At 37.6% G+C, this 22300-nt stretch overlaps 1 protein-coding gene across 1 annotated transcript in view; it reads right to left on the reverse strand.

The window, feature by feature from the left end:
• LOC119743485 (leucine-rich repeat-containing protein 9-like) overlaps nucleotides 1-22300 on the reverse strand; it is a gene marked incomplete at its 3' end in the record, with an annotated part of 155025 nt that overhangs the window by 20832 nt on the left and 111893 nt on the right. Inside the window, 6 exon segments of the mRNA XM_038219907.1 lie at nucleotides 3849-4066; nucleotides 4167-4240; nucleotides 5460-5620; nucleotides 12432-12495; nucleotides 20789-20964; nucleotides 21805-21924. Of these exon segments, the coding sequence (XP_038075835.1) occupies nucleotides 3849-4066; nucleotides 4167-4240; nucleotides 5460-5620; nucleotides 12432-12495; nucleotides 20789-20964; nucleotides 21805-21924 (813 nt within the window).

Consider the following 22300-nt stretch of genomic DNA (forward strand, 5'->3'; position numbering starts at 1 on the left):
TCTTTATTAAACACAAAAGAAATAATCTGATATTGACGTGCAATCTGCCTGTTTCATGCTGTTGCGCTACTGAATCTTGAGCTGAAATTGCTAGCGTACTATAAATTAAAGGAAAAAGTTAGACAGGTGTAGCGTGAATATCCGACTCCATGAAATGTGGACTCATTAGTAGTACTGCGCAGTACGATACTATGCTATTTTTAGGATCGTTTCGGGAGAGTGACCTGTCACGTGCGAGGGATCAAACAATAATAGGGAAATAGGGGTCCGATTTTCATAGGAGTCGGATTTTCATGTGACACCGGCACTGCTTTTTGTATAGGTACAAAAAAACATAAAAAAGTGCAGAACACAGGTTCTAATATGCATCTAGCCTTTTATGAATGAACATGTCACCATAGTGCCCTCTATTGCACGCTGGCAATTGGCATGAATGCTAGAGAAATGGAATCAATGAAGCTGTGGATGTATAACAATGCAAGCCTTCCAAGACTTACATAGGAGTTTACTATCTACAACTTCCCAATCAGCTTTGCGGAGAACCTACAGGCTATATGCAACAAGTATCTCAAAAGATGCAGAGTTGCCAAGATCACACAAAAGCTGGGCATGTGACAGTGCGAGCAGTGAAGAGTGAAATTCACAAACAGTAGCATCCACATTGAAGGGTGCTCCATAGAAAGATGCTGTCCAACCCTTCCCTCCCCCCTTTGATTTTCCAAGGGTCAGGTTACCAGTAAAAACAAAAACTGTCTCACTTTTTCTATAACATCCAGCCCTCGCTTTTTTCTATAACATCCAGCCCTCGCCCCACTCTGCTTAGACTTGGATGTGTTATAGATGAAAATTGACATGACGTCACGATGACGTCATCGGGGGTCACAATATATTTTAAAGGTCTATATCTCCAAAATTACAGGTCTAATTGGGTCGAATTTTGGGATGTACCTAAACCGGGATGTGTTTAAGATGAGAATTTAAGTGATGTCATGACAAAATCACGTGACATGTGACGGCATATTGAAAGTGCATATAACTGGTGCTGTGGCTCACCTCTGCAGGGACTGGACACCATCGAGGCAGAATGCTACCAATCAAACCGGTCCTGACGCAGGAGAGATGGCACGACACGTCACATTACGTGAGAAATGGGCCAAATGGGCTCCCACAGGTCCTGTGATGGGGCCCATAGTCACTGAGCATAGTCACTTCCGCCAGCCGAATTGCTGCCGGGGGGCGGCGGTCGAGGCTGAAGGGCAGGAGGTGCCCTGTTGATTGGCAGGCCGTCGAGTAGTGGAACGAAAACCACGGCTTGACGGTTCAGGCGGAGGACGACGGGGTATAAATGGCTGAGAGGGTTGAAAGGAAGGGCCAGTAGCTGATGAGTGCCGCTGGATGCCCCAGCCTCTGGCTGCAGGTACTACCCAACAGGGCTGAGGAGGCAGTTTGGGATTAACCTTGCCCACATTAATCTTCTCCGTAGCCTTGATACGGTCAGCATCAGCCTGAATACGAGACTGAAACCTGAAAGAGGTCTCGTTCCTGGATGGGAAGGGACTCAAGACGCTTGCGAGCTCCATCGGTGGGCAGAAATACGGCATCCAAAACTGCTGCCCGTCATATCTCCATGCTATGACAACAAACACGAGTAAGTTTGCCAAGAACTGCCCGAAGTGAATGGTCCAGACAGCGAAAGGCAGAGCCTAGCATTTCGGCCGGGATGGTGGAATTGGTCTGAAACCCCTGGAATAAGTATTCGAACAGAAGGAGGCAAAACGCCGTATGGGTTATACCAAAACGAGCGGTGCCGTCAATGTTCAGAAACGCCTTCTCGTTACGGTTCTGAGCAGTGTCTGGGAACAAGGATGTAGTCGGAGCCCGATGACCAGAATCGGATGCAAGTTTATCAGGCACGTCGTCAGCAATGGTAGGCATGGTAAGATACTGAGTCATGTCGTCTGCCGGGAAGGAGTATAAACTCAAAGAGGCGAATTATAGGACGACGCAGTTTGGGTTGGTCGAACACAGACTGAATCTGTTGCGAGCAAACCCGATCGAAGGGAACCACTGGGGTAGGATCGGGAGTGACTCGTGAGTCGGGAGCTGTTTGAACGAGGTGCCAGCTTCATGGGCTCAGGAAATCCCAATACATGTGCCATGTCTCGTTGTACCAAGCGATAGAGCATGGCCATGGAGTCTTCTTCATGTTCGGCCTCGTCCTCATGAAGTGACTGAGAAGAGACAACATCTTGGTCTTCAGCGGGAGGTTCAGACGGCAGGTCCATAGGAGTGCCGAAAGAACTAGGGGCGAATACCGACATGATTGGAGAGTCCGGTGGAGTGGAACTCGTGTGAGGTATGTTAGGGTTTGGAGGCGGTCAAGGCTGGGAAGGGGGGCGATAAGTCCAGATCAGCAGCGGGAGTCTGTTTTGAAAAGGCTGAAAAGGTTTCAGACAAGTTCTGAATTGCTTGAAGCAAAGCCGTGTCCTTATGAGAGAACTTATGCCGCTTGTGGCCGACAGAACTATCAGTATACATATCCTTCGACTTGCGTTTCTTCTGCTTCTTCTCCTTAGGAGAAGAATCCGCCTCAGATTGTAGAGGGACTCCAGAAGCAGTCAGGAAGTCTGATGTTAGTGAACCACTCAGAGAAAACAAAGGCTGAGGGGAACAAAGTTGAATCACCGTCCGAGCAGACGAGCCCTGGCACCGGAATCCCTGGATATTGGGGCCGTGGAAAATCAAAAATTGAAAGCCCCCCCCCCTTCGATTTTACAGAGGCCAAGTGTCTGCCAATTTTGGCCCGGGCTATTATCGGTGATAAAGAACCTAAATGGTTTTAAATGTCATGTTTATAACTGCTCCATCACAAATTATCCTCATTTTGAAATACCTTTTCAATTAAAAACCATAAAAAGTGGAAAAGTCATGCGTATGGTTTGCTCAATATTTCCTTATATGGATTATCAGTGTTTCTCAAGCAACCAGCTTTAGCTGGCATGTATTTGGCACGGAGAGCAGGGTCTCTACACCATCAAAAACAATTCTGATCGGTGTTTAAACAACTGTTTAAGACCACCTACTTGACAGGCTTTTGATCAATAGAATTAGGTAAACCATCGCAGGTATTTATGATTAGTGGCTATCATGGGCGTCGCGAGGGGGGGGGCAAGGGGGGGCACTTGCCCCCCCCCCCCTGGAAAAGCAAACAAAACAAAAACAAAAAAAAGGAAGAAAAAAAAAAGAAAAAAAAAGAAAAGAAAAAGAGGCGCGAAGACAAAGTGGTGTAAATTTAATGAGTTGGGGGGAGGGGCAAAATGTCCCTGCCCCCCCTCTAAAACTGATAAATCGAGAATGTGTTGAGAAATACAAGCATTTTTTGGCAAAAAAAAAATTTGCCCCCCTCTAGAAAAAATCCTGGCGACGCCCATGGTGGCTATGTATATTGGTAGGGTGAGTGCACAAGGTGAAGTAGATTATCTGTTACAAACATAGATCTGTTCATCACAAACTAAGACCAACATAGATATTTGCAAAACTTGTGGCATTTAAAAATGCGCAGACAAAAGACCTCATATGAAAAGTGTTCCACAAAAGTGACAGGATATGATATCATCATGTATTGCATGAAACCACCTTAAACTCAAGAATCTACAGAACATATCCATTCAGGTCATAATTTAGTATCTTAATTGACAACTGATTTTGATATGAGAATAAAAACATAAACATAAACAAGACTTCCTGTTACATGTAGCACACCACTAAAGTTATATAAAAAGTAGAGTTTCAAAAAATATTGAATTTAGTTTATAAAAAGAAGTTCCCAATGTAAGTTCCCAATGTACCTGTAATCTATTACTGCCAAGATACAGCCTCTGAAGATTCTCCAGATACTGCAAGTGAGACAGATCTCTTAGTCTGTTTTCTTCCATGTGAAGCTCCACTAAGTTCCACTGATTCATGAAAGAATACTCTGATAGCCCTTTAATTCTGTTGCGATCCAAAACTATCTCTCTTAGATCCTGTAAGCTATCAAGGCCTTCCACTTTGCTGATCTCGTTTCCTGGAAGAGAGGTAACAAAATTAATGAAATTGATGGATGGAGTACCAAACTTTTGCAGATATGATAAAACATATTTTCAAGTTCCAATATACAAACTTGCCTTGTAAGAAGAGAGCCTTGAGAGATGGTAAACGGCTAATCTGAAGCCTAATTAGGTCAGTGATTCCATTATATCTGAAAAAAAAGGATAACAGAGGCATTTGCAGAAGTGTTGATATACCTAGCATAAGTACTTAATAAAAGTATTATACGTATGTATCACATTTATGGTACTACTAAAGTTGCAAACTTAATTTTACATAGGCGTGTTTGAGTGCTTTTGACACTCACGTGTACAGACAGTCGTGTTTTACTATACTCTTGAGGACAATGCTTTGTGTTTCCCTTTGTCCCTGTGCTGTAACACTCTCCCATAGACTAAGCATATAACAAAAGACCCAATGCCCAAGGACTGAAAGGATCTGTTGTTTTCCCTTTGTGTGACGGTCCTCAGCAGGTTATGTAGAACATGTACACCTCTACAGTTATGACCCAATTACTGCACCTTTTTGTAGTATGTGGTCAGTTCCAAAGTGGACAAACATGTACATTTTGGACAATTGAATAATATGCATAAGAACTTTTAGTATCATAGCGGAATTTCATTCTAATAGAATATTATTTTCTAAAATGATTAAAATAAGAATTATACATACAACTTTTTTCCTGTCGTAGAAATCAGCTTGAAACACCATTTTTGTGTACTTAATTACTTTCTTTTCAGTTAAAAGCACCAGTTGAAAACATTGTTAGAAATAAACCACATTCCAAAAAAAAATACAGATAATAAGTTTCAAATACGTTTCCTACATGGCATTTGTATATTTTATGTTTTCAAGATGCATTCCCCATGCTATTTTTTGAGTGTCACCACCCAAAAAAATAGATATTTTTTGCCAATTGCTATTTTCAAGGCAATATGAAAGTTATTCACTTTTGAATGACACTTATAAACAAACAATTCTTCACAAAATTGGATTTATTGGTTACAAGATCAAACATTTGCTCTCATGGGGAGATTTGTACGTAAAATGAAAACCATGTCCCTGTTGAAACAAAACAGACAAATTAAACATTTGTTAGGATAGAATACAAAGTCCATTTTTTATTTTGAAAAGCATGGGTGTGCAACTTTAATATTGAAGTTTATCAATTCCATGTCACGGGTTGTGACTAAGTCATGAAGTTGTGAATAATGTGACTAATGTCATGCCCATGTCATGAAGTTGTGTCTAAGTTGTTACACACTCTTTCTACTTGAAGTAATGCTTCCTAGCCTTTGAAAACATTTGTGAACATTTTTAAACATAATTTTTTTTCTTTTCTTTAACACATTTACCAATTCAAATCTTACCCTAGATGGAGTACTTCCAGATTTTCTAGAATGGGTGTGAAATTCCCAGGGCTATAAATGTCTGTCAGGTCTTCTCTGTATCCCTTTAGGTATCCTTTACTTCCACAAGCCTTGGGGCGCGGCAAGATACATTCAATATGATTGTGGTTCAAACACAGCACCTGAAGCCCAAGGAAAAATCAAATAGAAACAGTAACTTGTGCAGTCATTTACCAAGGTTCCTTAATTGTGACATACTGAACACATAGAGTAACAAAAGGGACAACAGACCAACAAGTTTGTCAATAGACAGTCTGTTATGGAGTCTAGATTTTAAAAGAAACAAAATGTTTACAAAAAATATGGGAGTTCTTCCTAAAAAGTTAGAGTGCAAACAAAATAGGGACGAAAGGGGTCCACGATTGAAGGTGTTTACACACTGATGTATTTAGATGTCTTTCTGTTATGGCCAAGCTCAATTTTAAATAACAAAAACAATGAGGTTTCTGGCTATGATGCTTCCATCCATTCATTCTGAGGGTAGAAAAGCATGTCTTGTTAATATCCCTATGTTGAACTCCAGTCTTTGCCTAAAACAATTACGTGGCACCAATGAAAGCTGAAAGGAACCAACTTGAAAAGTCTCTTGAAGCGAACTTCATAAACGTAAATAAATCACTGCCATCCAAGCTTATCTTTCATACATCTGAATTAATAGTAAATACATACAATTAGGGTTTCATAAATGGAACTGAAGAATACACTCAGAAAAATGTGGCAAAACATTGTTTCACGCCATTAGTCTGAATGGTGTCCACCATCGTAAAAAATATTTACACATTGCCGTTTCAAAATGTCAGTGAGGTACAATTTTTATAAACATGTAGCATATACATTTGGCACTATAAATACACACGTAATCATCCAGATGGTAAAATAAGATAATTGAAAAAGTACACATTTACTAATGCAGTAGGTGTGTTCTCCACAAGAAGTTTTAAGTGTACTGGCCGCCCTGCTAACATATTATGTTGCCCCTGTAAAAGTTTGGCCAACCCACTAAATTTCTTCCTGCCCTGCATTATTTTGTTAACATCACTTCACAACCTTTGAAGCTAACAGCAAAGAAGACAACATGATTTCATGGATTCATTATCATTAAAAAGTGTGAAAACTGCAATTGGAAGTGGGATTCCATTTAACCAAGCAACCCCTTCATGTTTTGGATGGGCTAAATATGATTTTGGACACTAGCAAAATGCACCATCAAACAAATGTCAGATTTGGCCACAAATATTATATTTCCAAAAAAAACCAAGCATTATGACGTCATCACCCGAGACGGCACCCTCTAGCGGCACATCAAAGTTATCTTTAAAATTTGAAAACCTTTCGTCAACATTTCACCTACTTGCCCCTATTCATTGGACAACTGCAAATGATACATACAATTGGAATGTGCTCAATTGGGCTACAAAATGCGTTTCAAACATAATGATGTTAATTATTGGAAAGAGTATTTTAAAGTAGGATATAAATGTGCACTCAGCCATTATTAAATATACTGGGTGGTTTTGTGTTATTCTTGCGAGAATGAATTTCTGGGGTCAAAATTTTGACTCTCAAAAATCAAGGTGAGTGCTAGTTGCGAAAAACATGCGAGTGCTGTTTGTATAACGTGACACACACAGACAACGTGTATATTACATTGTATGGACACGGCTGAAATCATATGTGTACTGTAGCGGCAAGTTGTGAAATTTAATTTGGGTTTATTCATAGTTGTTATTTCAAAGTGTTTTCTAAACTTTAATTTATGATCACGCATACCTTTGATTGGAAATATTAGTTTGTTGCGGTAAAACTGTTCGTTAATCGTTCCCGATTACAGTGCTCCCCACTCACACAAACCGGTTCAGATTTTTCTTTTTTTACCTAGTGCCATTCATCTCTATAATTCTAATTTTATCAGATAAATACTGTCTGTTTGCAATGTTTTTACAATTCAGATTAGACCTTTTAAAATAAATAACCTAGCATATTAGCATGCAGATTTGAATACTTTTTTATAACAATAAGCTTTTCGTTTTCAAGCTTCTCTTTTTTCAAAGTAGGGATTTTTGCTGGTGGTTTTATACTTATTACCTTTTCATAAACTCAAGTTTTCTACTCTAAATTCTAAATTTTTACGTGTCTAAATATATGTATATTGTTTTTATGTCTTTTAATTGTGATGAAATAAAATATTGTATTGTATTGTGTTCGTACTTTTGTAAAAGCGCCCTCTTTTGATATCATGCATTTGTAAGGTCAAAGTTTAAACTCTTTATGATTCCGATGATTCGTAAATAATGGACATGTACCAAATTTATCTCCCCAAATAATTGTAAAATTATCAGGTTTTCTAAGTCCCAAATGTTGTAGATTCGGATCCAACACAATCGGTAAGCCTTGTTGATTTATTCATGGTTATAATTTATCATATTCTGAGTGATTTATTAAGATATTTGCAGCTTTTAAAGTAAAGATTTATATGTTTTGGGGTGTGTTTAATTACACGTACAGGGATAATGTACACACTATGTCAAGTGAAGGCTCAAGCTCAATCGCATATGTTTGACTAGTTAATCTAAATGGTTTATTATGTTTTTCTGTAATTGTTAATACTAAAGTGAAATATTGTAATTTGTGTAATTACAGTGAACCACCACCTCCACCATAAGCACCAAATACAACAGCACTAAAGTACTACTGCCTCAGTGTGCGTTTAGAAAGGGACCGAATACTTCAAATAAAAACACTTGTGTGGCAAATGTCGTTTCCAAGGCTACACGTATGCCACAAAATATCTGCCGCGTCCGATCTAACAACTGTTTTTTTCCCATCTTTTCTCAGAAATAAGACATTAGGTTAGTTTCCTTTCAACCAGAGCCCAATTTCATGGCTCTGCTTACCATAAGCAAAAAGGTAAGTGTATTTCACAGGTTTTGTTTCTGCCATGCGTACAACCCGTAACTAGGGATTAGTGCTTACAGGGTTAGCGCAAAATTTTTCCGTGTTAGCACAAAATGATGATCGTTATCACGTAATTCTGGGAGATTTTAAAAAATTTTTAACATAGCAAATCATTTTCTACGCATTTTATCTGACCTAGAGACGTCAGTTAGAAATTGATTTCCGAGGGTGCACGATAACCCCTTCTTCCCACTAAACTACTTGTGTTTGACAAACAAAATTTATTTATTTTGATTATATGCTCAGACCCATATCTTCTTTCCTCAGAGTTCAAAGTACTTTTTGTGCGCCACTTGTCACTACAAAAATCTATCGGTATGTAGTCAGGTGGCATATGGTTGGAATCGTGCACCAAACTTGGCAGATAGATTCTTATAGCCCTAGAGAAGATATTTAGAAGGGGTGACACCTCAAATTCTTTTTGGAAGGGTGCCTAATTTACATAAATCATTAATCCCTGCCGTGTAATATATTTGTTCCCATATTTGGGTATATTTTTATTTTTTTATTTTTTTGAAAAGTGTATTTTGGTGATTCTACTTACATATCCTTACTTCAATAACATTTTCTAAAGCATATAAGTGACTGAATAATTATGAGAACATAGTAAAGAACCAAAATGGCTACTATTTTACCCAAAGTTGCGTGCATTTACCTTTTCCTCAGATATCATCAACTAGTCTCGCCAAATGTGGGTATTGATGAGCTTCAAATTCACAGAGTTACTTACTGGCACAGTTACCCTAACAAAAATAAGTGGGAAATCATGTGAAAATTGATAACATCTTGATGCTTAGCCCAAAAGACAAAAAAGGGGAGAAAATGAGGTGTCCATAAGTTGGGCTACTATAGGCGAGGGGTAACGTGGGGGCTTGAACAAGTTCAACAAAATCCTCCCAAATAAAAGATTATTGTTGTTTACAATAATTTTGTCTACGCCAAAACGTTTTCTCACCAATAATTTTGGGAATTTCCTTGAACTTGTTCCAGTATTCCACGTTAGGCAACCCTTCATCTACTTGTTAGACTAATTTACGGACACTTCGTTTTGTCCCGTTTTTGTTTTCTGGGCTAAATATAACAATGTTGTCATTGTTCACATGATTTTGCATAAAGTTTTAATAGGGTAACTGTACCAGTAAGCAACTTGGTGAATTTGAAGTTCATCAATGCTGATGTTTGGCAAGACTAATTGATATCTGGAGACATAATGCGCGCAACTTTAGGGCATCATAGTGTAGCGAAAACAACTTTAATTTGCTGTCTAATACTATATAGGAATGGAATAATTTGTAGTGCTATTGATAGATGTGCCAGCTGAAAAGTCATTCACTACACATACCAGGGTGCATTTGTAAATTAGAGCTTCCACCAGCTGGCCAAGCCAATTGTTCCTTTTTCTACTAGCCTGGCTCTCTATTCAATTGACACATTTAGCAATTCATGGATTAGCATGGGCTCGCCAAAAGCAGTTCACTGTATTAAGGCAGGAGTGTTCTAATTATTTGCATAGATTACTTACATTGCATTCCAGTTCAGTGGAAAAGTACTAGGCTAGCAGTACCAGTATAAAAACCCTGCGCACATGTTTGCCCACTGAGGATTTAGGACTGGGTGTGGTAGGAGAAACATGTCTCTTTGAGCTTGATTTCTTTTACTTTTGGACCTGTCAAGATGGCTCAAATTGTTACCGAAGTTCAGTTGCCAACCTATTGGTGTTGTACGTAGGTTTTTCTTTTACATGCAGTAATGTGCCCCGTGCCCCATTTCAGCCGTGCTCGTTCATTTTATATCTTATGATTGTATTAAATTGGGATAGTGTATTTGCTAGACTGTAATTATAATAATTTTGCCTGATTTACTTTCTGTGCATGTGGCTTTCCTGTTTTGGTGGGTGCTTTTTGGTAGGGTCCGGTTGCTTATCGGCGAGGGGTTGATTTGTCCCCCTTGGATAGCAATCTAGGAAATATTTATTAAAAGGCGATTTGCCATTTGATGGGCTAATATGCACAGGAAGTACAAGTAAACTAGTTTGTTATTCTCTTCCCTTTTTTTTTGGCCTTTGGCCTTGTTTGTGTTCGACTACAAATTTGAAACTAGAACACATTTTTAGTGGGCTGTTCGCCCAGGATTCAAACTAATATGTACATGTCCTTATAATTGTCTGACATGTACTGCACGTAATTCAATCATTCTTAGTTTTTTCATGAACTTCCGCTTGTTTACTATTTTTATAATCACTGAATCCATACTGCCAAATTTGATGTAAATAATAATAATAATTTAAGTATTCTTGAATTAACAGTCACAAGAAATTGACCAGTGGCTAACAGAATTGAAACATCTTGTTCCTTCTAAAATTATTTTTGTGTTGCTTTCACTTAACTGGCGGATCCCTGAGTAGGTTTTGTTTCAATAGTAGCCATTTTGGATCGTTACAATGTCCTCATAACTATTCAGTCACTTATAGGCTTTGGAAAATGTTACTTAAGTAAAGATATGTAAGTAGAATCCCCAAAACACACTTTTCAATTTTTTTTTAATATACCCCCATATGGGAATAAATATATAAAAAAATCTCCTTTACTAATACAAGATAATCTCAAATGGGACAAACAGGTTGCTGCTATGTGTAAAATATTCAATCGTAGATTGATTTTCCTACGTCAGTTAAAATGTTATGGTGTCCCCATTCCAGATTTGGTTACTGTGTACATTCAATATGTCAGACCTACTCTAGAATATGCGATCCCTGTCTGGCATTCATGTTTATCAAAAAAGCAAGAGGAATGTCTAGAAAAATTACAGCGCAGGGCTTTTCGTATCATTTTGTCTTATGAATATTGTCTCAATAGGTCTTACAGTGGAATATGTTCCCAACTCAATGTTCCCCCACTTTCCCACCGCAGAGAACAATTGTGTTCCGTGTTTGGCAAATCACTACTCAGTTCCCACAAATTCAGAGACTGGCTGCCCCCGATTAGGAACAATGGGTTAAGGAACAATGATCATCTCAGCACAATACGCTGTAGGACTAACAGGTACAAATGCAGCTCTACTCCCTACTTAACTGATCTGATTAACAAAGATATGTGACCTCTTTTTATGAAGGAACTCGTTGTTGGTCACAGTTTCTGGTTAACTTATTACATGTAGTGGGTTGGGTATGCATGAACGTATAGAGCTCACTCAATATTTTACGCAGTCGGATTTGAATGATTTTAATTTTTATTACTTGTGTGTATTTTGTTGTGATTTACCTTTTTAATGTATCTTTCAGACGATGTAATTCTCTGTAATTTTAATATATAACGATTTTTAATGTGTGTAAATTAAACTGCAATTCGGCCTTATGGCCGTGAAATTTTAATAAAATAAACCATTAATAATAATAATAATAATAATAATAATATTACACGCAGGTATTAACAAATTATGCAAATCAGGCACCCTTCCAAAAAGAATTTAAGGTTTCACCCCTTCTAAATATCTTCTCTGGGGCTCTAAGAATCTATCTGCCAAGTTTGGTGCTTTGGACCAGTCGGTCACGATCATGTCAAAAATTAAGATCTAAGCCACCTGACCAATGCACACTTCAAGCCAATTGTTGTTGCTTTCGTATAAAAATAAATGGGCACTCAAATAATGACACTGAGAAGTTAGAAGCACCATGTGCCCTACTGTAAGTCTAGTTTGTGCAGAGCAAAATAATGCAGAATAGCAAATCATACCCTTTGCATATGGAAATTTGGTTGAGCCTTAGCAGCAACGCCGGAGCACAATCAAAAATTTTGCAAAATGTGACGACATTTAAAGGTGTTTGTTTATTGGCTGCACTTTTGATTTGGTTTTCTGCAGCTTTATTTATTGTTCTCAACAAAGACATTAGAATTAAAGCTGTTCAGAGGAAAAGATAAAAGGGAGGGGCTATATTTTAAACAGTAATTAGAACGATTAGAATACAGTTATTTTACATACCCTTAGGTTCACCAGGTAGACAAGACCACAGAATGACTGCAAACTGTTATGCTCCAGGTTCACACTGAATTAGAAAGATATTTCAAGAAATAAACTTAAAGAAAGAAGCATTGTTGAATAAAATAAATCACCCCTTCTCAACAATAAATTAAGAGACAAATAACTATCCTATTTTAAAGTCCTCGCTGTGCATATAATCAAGTGAAAGTAGTGGGCAGCCATTTTAGTCAGGCAGAATCAAATGGAAAATAAGGTAGCACTTTAAATGACTAACCAGAATGAGAATGTGCATTTAAAGGTAATTTCATCATTTGTAATTTGTGCATTTTGTTTCTTTGAAGCAACAAAAATTCAGCAACTGAGACACGTTCTCGCTGAGCCGATTGCAGCTACGCGATGGCGCGCACTGATCCTATGAATTAAAGCAACCACGCGTGCATGGATGTATGCATTGTGTCAAAGCTTGCACGCGCAAAATGACAGCATGTCATAAAGAATAATTTCACACGGAGTTTAGTTCCCTTACTATCTTTCAACCAAGTATGTTTTTTAACAATAATTACGTTTTGGATAGCTGCAAATGATGGACTGTAGCTTTTCGACAAGAAATAAAGGGGGACTCCATGTACAATGTACAGTAAAACAGGATTGTGATCAATCAGATGCCAATGGTGTAGTGTGACAAAAAGCCACAATCCCTGTTAAGGCCTAGTGAATACAGTCTAGTCTAAAAATGATACAACCCTTAATGGCACAAGAAGGGTGAACAAAGTAAAGAGGTTCATTATTTGTTTGAGTATGCTAGGGAGAACTTGTTTCCTAACAGCTAACATAATGGAATACATGTACCTCGACATCTGATTCAACAGTTAGAGGTTTAAATTCAGGGATCCAACGCTTACAATACTATGTTTTGCTAAGTTTTAATTCCAATCTGATATTTCAAACACTTCCAATGAGTTTTAATCCTATTGGCTCACGTTTGGGAAAATGAGATACTTAGAAGCACTAAAATTACTGTTGTTAATATCTCTCTTCTCGGGTGGCACACTGCAGTTTGCCCAAAGTCGGTTTAAGTCGGTCATTGGTTGGCAAATGGTTGGAGTCGTTCAAAGTTAGTCTCGCCGACGTCCTTAAAAAGGCCATTGGGTTTTGAACATCTTGCCAACATCGGTCAAAATACATCTTGTCCTGCAACAGACAGCCAGCCTATGGTGGTTATTATTTTTTAGCCTCACATCATACATTGGGTTTCCTACCGATGTCGGCAGGTTGAGTTTTAGCCCACACATCCACGCAATGACATCAGGCTGTGTTCCCAAAACAACCTTGTACCCAACGTCAGTATTGGAACATCCAGCCAATGTGGGCTAAAAATATGTCTTGCCGTCATACATAATAAGCAGGTGGCCAACCTCCATTAGTGTTATGACGTCCAATTAACGTCAGATATTAGGCATCTTGCCGACGTGGGCAGGATGGTTTAATTAGGCCAACATGTCCGACAAACAATGTCGGGCTGCGTTCTCAATACAACCTCGCAGCCAATTTCGGTCATGGAATGTCTTGCCGATGTTGTTTAATTAGAATATGTCTTGCCAACATGCCATTTAGCAGGTGGCCTGCCTACATCAGTGTTATGACGTCCAATCAACATCATATATCTTGCTGACGTCGGCAGGATGATTACAGCCGAAATGTCTGACCAACAACGTCAGGTCGTGTTCCCAATACAACCTTGCAGCCAACGATGGTCTTGGGACATCATGCCAACGTCGTTTTGCCATTATGCCATCCAATCATCATCATGTATTAGGTATCTTGCCAATGTTGGCAGGATGAAATTTAGCCGACACATCCAACCAACAACATTGGGCCATGCACCCAATATAACCTTGCAGCCAACATTGGTCTAGGAATATCATAGCCCAATAACAGTTGATATGTTGCGACATCAGTCACACTACACTGCACGTGTGTGTATACTTGAAAATCTTTGGACAGCACAACGGTACTCCACATGTCATTTTACTTCAAATAGCAGGTAAGAATTGTGCCTTTAACATAGTTATGGTATCGATGCTCCTCAGACAAATGTAGATTTTGCTTGTAGCATTATGATGATCATTAACATATATTTCCAGCACCAAAAAGACACATCGATCACCCAGATGGTACACCGCCTGAACTACATGCGGTCAGGATCATCAAGGCCCACCAAAGGCAGCGACCATCGTGTTGCTGAGACGTATAAACTATTTTCTGTAATAGATGACATGATTGGCAACAAAGCAGCTGCAGCAAAGAATTTGCCTCAACACGACAACGATCAAAAATTAGCCGAACAGTTTCTAGACTTTTTTAATAGCAAAATAAATCGTCTTCGAGGGCAACTGATGCATGTTCCTGGTGATATTCCATGTGTATCTACTGAACTTGGTCACTCATTCATGCATTTTAGTACAATTAACGAAAAGGTTCTGATCAAATTCATGAAATCAATGAACTCTAAATCGTGTGTTTTGGATCCGATCCCGACTCACTTTTTGAAAGCTGGTCTTCCTTATGTTTCAACGCATTTATTATCGATTGTGAACAAATCTTTTGTTTCGGGCGTTTTTCCATCAGAATAAACAACGGCTATCATAAGACCTCTGTTTAAAAAGTCTGGATTGGATCCAAATGAATTGTGTAATTACAGGCCTGTGTCAAATGTTCCTTTTGTTGGTAAATTAATCGAGAAAATAGCTGCTGACCAGCTTCATGCATATTTAGTCCGGTTCTCATTGTTATCCAAATTTCGGTCACCTTATCGGCAGTATCACAGTACTGAGTCAGCACTGTTGAAAGTTCAAAATTATATTTTGATTTCACTTGACAATCGGAAAGAGGTTATTTTAGTTATGCTTGACTTGACTGCCGCTTTCGATACCATTGATCAGTCCATTTTACTTCATAGATTGAAAAACAGGTATGGGATTACAGATTTAGCGCTCCAGTGGTTCACTTCCTATTTAGTGGGTCGTACCCAAAGGATTTGCATTGGGTCAGCAAAGTCAGAGTTGAATCCTTTGCTTTTTGGTGTGCCACAGGGAAGTGTACTTGGGCCAATTTTGTTCACATTATACCTTGCACCGTTAGACGATATTTTCAAGAAACATAACATCAATTTTATGTTGTATGCTGATGACACCCAGCTGTACGTATCCTGTAAGAATGGTAATAATTCAAAGACTCATCTTGAAGCATGTGTTAAGGAAATTAGACAATGGATGTTTTTGAACAAGCTTAGTTTCAATGATTCGAAGACTGAGGTGATTCATTTTCGTTCCTCGTTTCGTAAATGTGACCTTTTGTCAGGTTTGCACGTTGGAAATAATGATATTACTCCTAGCACAGTCATTAGGAATCTCGGTGTGTATTTTGATAATCACTGTAATATGGCTACTCATGTCTCTAAAATGTGCCAATCAGGATATTTTGCTTTGCACCGCATTAGCAAAATTCGCAATGTTTTAGATGGCACCACTACTGAACGACTTATTCATGCCTTCATTACGTCACGACTGGATTATTGCAATAGCCTGCTTTATGGCCTTCCTGACTATTTAATCCATAGGCTACAATTAGTTCAAAACTCAGCCGCTCGTCTTATTACCCATACTAAGAAATATCAGCACATTACCCCTGTTCTCCAAAGTCTTCACTGGATTCCAGTGGCACAGCGTATTGAGTTCAAGATCCTTATCTTGGTTTATAAAATCTTACATAAACATGCACCTGGTTATTTGTTGGATTTGTTGACAGTTCGGGAAAGTTCTATAGCCACTCGCTCCTCCAATGAAACACGCTTAGTCCAGCCCTGTTTCAATCAAAATCATTATGGCATGCGTGCCTTTTCAGTAGCAGTACCCAGTAAGCTTCCTTATTTTATTCGGAACGCACCTTCTTTTTTATCTTTTAAGTCAGCACTAAAAACGTATTACTTCCGTCAGGTTTTTAAATAACATTCATGATGATTGACTGATTGTGGTTTTAATGTATTTTTAATGAGTTTTACTTGGTATTTAAATCAATAGATTGGTGATGTATTAATATTTTTAATGAGCTTTTTTAGTGTATTTAATGACATTTGTTTTATTAACTTTGTAAAGCGCATTGAGATTGTGTCAATGATGTAATGCGCTATATAAGAATTAATTATTATTATTATTATTATATTGAAGGGTTTGTTGGGAAACCTTTTGTCACTACGTTCTAAGATATCCTATTAAATGTGTGTGTTAAATTTGCTACTGTATGACTCAATTCCTCCTGTAATTAGTCAGGTGGCATATGGTCGGAATCGTGACCGACTGGTCCAAAGCACCAAACTTGGCAGATAGATTCTTGAAGCCCTAGAAAAGATATTTAGAAGGGGTGACACCTCAAATTCTTTTGGGAAGGGTGCCTAATTTGCATAAATCGTTAATCCCTGCCGTGTACACTGCCAAAAATTATTTTCTTACTTAAGAAAACTTTTCTTGAAATTAGAAAAATATTCTAGATTTAAGATAATTTGTAAGAAAAAAGAAAATGGGCAAGAAAATACTTCTTAAAATATTTAATAAAATATACTTGAAGAAATCATATCTTCTTTTAAGATTTTTTTTCTCAAAATTGTTCTCATTACAAGAACATTTTCTAAGTTTTAGAAAATTTCTTATAATAAATTATAAGAAATTTGTTTAAGAACTACGAACTGTGTTTTTCTCATATTTACCATCTATTTTCTTATTTTAAGAAAATATTTCCTATGTTAATAAAAACAATTCTTGTCTTCAAAAATGCTACACTTCAAGAAAATTATTCTTGCCAAGTGTTCTTTGTTGATGCATTGTACAAAAAAATACTTTCTCATTTTAAGAAAACTTTTCTTGAATGAAATTAAAATTGTATGACTTTGGACAGAACAACAGAGGGCGCTGTTGGGGGAGTGGCCAACTGAAATTTAAAAGTGTATTGTTTCAGCTGTCAGGCCTGAACATTCACTTATCATTTCCATCGTTTTTATTCTACCAAAGGTATGTACAAATGTTAGTTTTATTGTCATGTTTTAACTTAATTATCATAGATTAAGGATGGCTATTTGTATGAACTTTATTGTTGAAGATGTTTAAGGATTGAAAAGATTGAAAGTTGTGTAAGTTTCGGATCGGTAGTTGCAAAGTTATGTGTATGTACATGCATACTGTAATACATGTTGAACATTGCACACATAACCCACTAAGCATAAGTGAGATAGCAATTCCTTTTCTTTTATAGAAAGTAACAAATAAAGTGGAAGTCACTGATATGAAAATTGATTTTTAGAATTGTTAGAAGTTAATCTGAGTTTGGCGATTAGACTCTGCCTGAGAAGCAAATCTAAGTTTGGAGAATAATGCTCAAAAGTAAGGTTTGAATTGAAGTTCACCAATAAAAATGTAGGCCCTATATTGGCCTAGTTATGACAGTGACAACATTTTTAAATAAAGTTGTAAGGTGAAAATACTATTATTGAAATGAGCAAACTATACAGGGTGATTAAAAAAGGTAAGCCTGAAACAAAGGACTTTTATTTGTTAAATATTAACAGAATGTCTTCATGGCATCCATTGCTGCTATGGATGAATGCATACATACATTGTACCTTTGCCTTGAAGTTAGCTTGCAAAATTGTTTTCTTGTAGTAGGAAAACAATTCTCATTAATTTGTACTAAGATTTATGATGTCTTTTCTTTTGGAATCCAAGAAAACCTCAGCAGAAACAAGAAAAAAACCAAGATTACAATTCCAGCTGGGAGTTAATTGTCTTGATTCAAGAAAAGGAAAAAGGTTTTCTCGTGTCATTCCTAATCCTAGAAAATGGCAACAAGAAAATTGTTCTTGCAGTTTTTCTTAAAATAAGAAACATAACTGAGAAAAGTTGATTTCAGGTGGATTGAGCAATATAAATTTTCTTGCAGTTTTTTTTAAAATAAGAAACATAATGAGAAAACTTTAGAAAAAAAATATTCTTAATATGACAAAAGTTGAGAAAGAAACAAGAAAAAAAACTAGATTTTTTTTTGCAATATGAAAGGGTTATATTCTTGATTCAAGAAAAGGAAAGAGGTTTTCTTGTGTCACTCCCTAGAAAATTGTAACAAGAAAAATTTTCTTGCAGTTTTTCTTAAAATAAGAAACAAACTGAGAAAAGTTTAGAAAAAAATATTCTTAATTTGACAAAAGTTGAGTAAGAAACAAGAAAAAAAACTAGATTTTTTTTTGAAATATGAAGGGGTTATATTCTTGATTCAAGAAAAGGAAAGAGGTTTTCTTGTGTCACTCCCTAGAAAATTGTAACAAGAAAAAAATTCTTGCAGTTTTTCTTAAAATAAGAAACATAACTGAGAAAAATTTAGAATTTTTTTTCTTATTTTGACAAAAGTTAAGAAAATTATTTATCCTAAATCAAGAACATTAGAAAAAAATCTAATTAAAAGTTTCTTAAAACAAGAATTGGCCCTTTAGAAATATTTTCTTGTGTCACTCCCTAGAAAAAATAACTTATTTTAAGTTTTTTTTTCTCAAAATAAGAAATATATTTTTGGCAGTGTAATATATTTATTCCCATATTTGGGTATATTTTTATTTTTTTATATTTTTGAAAAGTGTTTTTTGGTGATTCTACTTGCATATTCTTACTTCAATAACATTTTGTAAAACATATAAGTGACTGAATAATTGTGAGGACATAGTAAAGAACCAAAATGGCTACTATTTTACCCTAAAGTTACGCGCATGTACCTTTTCCTCAGATATCATCAACTAGTCTCGCCAAATGTGGGTATTGATGAGCTTCAAATTCACAAAGTTACTTACTGGCATAGTTATCCTAACAAAAATAAGTGGGAAATCATGTGAAAATTGATAACATCTTGATGCTTAGCCCAAAAGACCAAAAAAAGGGAGAAAATTTTGTGTCGTAAATTGGGCTAGTACTGGAAGGGTAACGTGGGGGCTTGAACAAGTTCAACGAAATTCCCCCAAATAAGAGATTATTGTTGTTTACAATAATTTTGGAAATTTCCTTGAACTTGTTCCAGTCTCCTATGTTAGGCAACCCTTCACCTACTTGTTAGCCTAATTTATGGACACCTCGTTTTTTCCCAGTTTTTGTTTTCTGGGCTAAATATCACGATGTTATCATTGTTCACATGATTTTGCATAAGGTTTTAATAGGGTAACTGTACCAATAAGCTACTTGGTGAATTTGAAGTTCATCAATGCTGATGTTTGGCAAGACTAATTGATGATATCTGGAGACAAGGTAAATGCGCGCAATTTTAGGGCATAATAGTAGCCACTTTAGATCGTTACTATGTCTTCATAATTATTCAGTCACTTATATGCTTTGGAAAATGTCATTTAAGTAAAGATATGTAAGTAGAATCCCCAAAATACAAATTTCAAAAAAATAAAAAATAGAAATATACCCAAATATGGGAATAAATATATTACATGACAGGGATTAACGATTTATGCAAATTAGGCACCCTTCCCAAAAGAATTTCAGGTGTCACCCCTTCTAAATATCTTCTCTAGGTCTATAAGAATCTATCTGCCAAGTTTGGTGCTTTGGACCAGTTGGTCACGATCTTGACGAAAATTAAATCTAAGCCACCTGACTAAATGTAGGTTGGAAGAAGACAACAGGCCAATAATTTTTTTCTTGGAGATATGGAGTCCACTGATTTGGGCCGGATTTAGGTAGTCGATTGACGGGTACAACGTGTTAAATCACAGAGTCAGGCCGACGTCAAGTGGAAATTGGGAATGGGACTTTGGAACCTTGGGCCTACGGGTAAGTATTCAGTCAGACCAACGTCAGAGGAAATGTGGGAAGGGGTGTTATTAATGTCGGGCAAACAGATTTAGGGAGTTGGTAAACAGGCTGAATATGTTAGTCAGAACGATGTTGGGGGAAGTTGGAAAATGTGCCTTCATAATACAACCTGCCAATGTCAGGTCATCTGAAACTGTACATCAGTACTGTCGGTTATAGGTAGGGACGCTGTCGGCAGGAAAACAAAAATGTGGCTTTTGCTGAACGTCGTATTGACATTGGGCCTCAGTGTGAAAGGTGGGGTCGGTACAACGTCATTCGAATATCCATCTGACGTCGGTTGCCGAGGTCGAGCTGACATAGGCGGGATTTGCAATGCCCCATTAACAGACTAAATTCAACTAAATTCCAACGACGGGCTATCATAATGTGTGCTACCAGGGTGCAACTGGTCTGTAAGTTCGCAGTGACTCTTTGATTACAATAATAACATATTGTAATTTTTACCTTCTCAGATTAATAAAGTGTTCCCCTGTGCCGAGGTCAACCTGTCGAAGAGCACTCTGGGGAAAGTCGAGCTCCCGCACTTCATGAAAATTAGAGTGACCTAGTTTCTCTGCCACGAAGTCTTGTGTCAACCTACCACCAAATTTATCCTTGGCAGTTCCCCCTTCTGAAGATTCCTACGAAAGCAACACAACATTAAAAACACTGACAAAACTGTTATAACCTGACAAAAGTAGTGGATCACCACACAGAAAGAGTTATTGCATCTACTCACAGGAAAGAGAAAGACATCTTTAATAAAACATACATACATAAGGCAAATTTTTTTAACTGCTTACAAAAATTCTGTCTGTGTCAGAACGCTTTGCCTAAGATATTTCAGGTAAAAGGTGAAGTGATTATTTCTCTGTTTTCAGCTAGACACTGAGAGCCCGGTTTAATAGTGAATCAAAAGCTTGTGATTACTACTTAGAAGGCCACTTTTTTTGTAATCCACAACTTCTCTGTCGGAAAATGTTTGTGTAGGGCATACACTAGCAAATAGAGTCGCGGTGCCAAAAACTGTCAGGAACTAAGGATAAGACTCAACAGGCCAAGGAAATTCTTCTTAAAAGCAATGAAATGGTACACTTTAAGGGTTCCATATGGTCAGACAGATGGACAGGGGAGGGGGGGCAAGGGGGGGCGCTTGCCCCCCCCCCCCCCCCCCCCCCCGGAAAAGCCAAAAAAAAAAAAAGGAAGAAAAAAAAAGAGACAAAAAGAAAAGAAAAAGAGGTGCGAAGTCATAGTGGTGTAAATTTAATGAGTTGGGGGGGGGGGCAAAATGTCCCTGCCCCCCCCCCCCTCTAAAACTGATAAATCAAGAAAAATACAAGAATTTTTTTGGGAAAAATATGTTTTGCCCTCCTCTAGAGAGGGTGGGATGCGCGGTAAGAAGGTCTGTTGGCAGTCATCAGACAGATGGTCAGACTGCCGGCCTGCACCTGTAAGGTGAAATATAACCTAAAAAGCTTTACCACAGCAGATCCATCCAAGGCCTTCAAATTCTTGAGGTGATACACCACAAACAGTCTGTAATTTTCCACTGATGCCACAGGGTTTCCAAACAAGTCCAGGATAACAAAGTTGGGCAGATGCTGAAACAAATCAGAATGTAGTAGAATGCTGTTAATGTTAAAGCTATAGTCCATCATTTGCAGCCATCCGAAAAAGTAACTGGCGTATTATTGTTGAAAAACATACTTGGTTGAAAGATAGTAAGTGGACTAAACTCCCTGTGAAATTAATCTTTCTGGCAAGCTATCATTTTGAAGTAATCAACGAAAGAAGGCCTTTCCAACGATGCGTCTTAAGACGCACCGTAGGAAAATTTAATTTAGTAGTTTGTTTTGTTATTCGGTGCAGCGCGCGCAAGCATTGGCAACATGCACAGGCGTCAATATCGCACAGTTTGTACTTTTAAACTTACACAAGCAGCCTTGCTTATGGTCTAAAGTCACTTGGTCGGGGACG

Source organism: Patiria miniata, unplaced genomic scaffold (genome assembly GCF_015706575.1).
Source record: "Patiria miniata isolate m_02_andy unplaced genomic scaffold, ASM1570657v1 HiC_scaffold_11, whole genome shotgun sequence".
In the NCBI taxonomy this organism is placed as follows: domain Eukaryota; kingdom Metazoa; phylum Echinodermata; class Asteroidea; order Valvatida; family Asterinidae; genus Patiria; species Patiria miniata.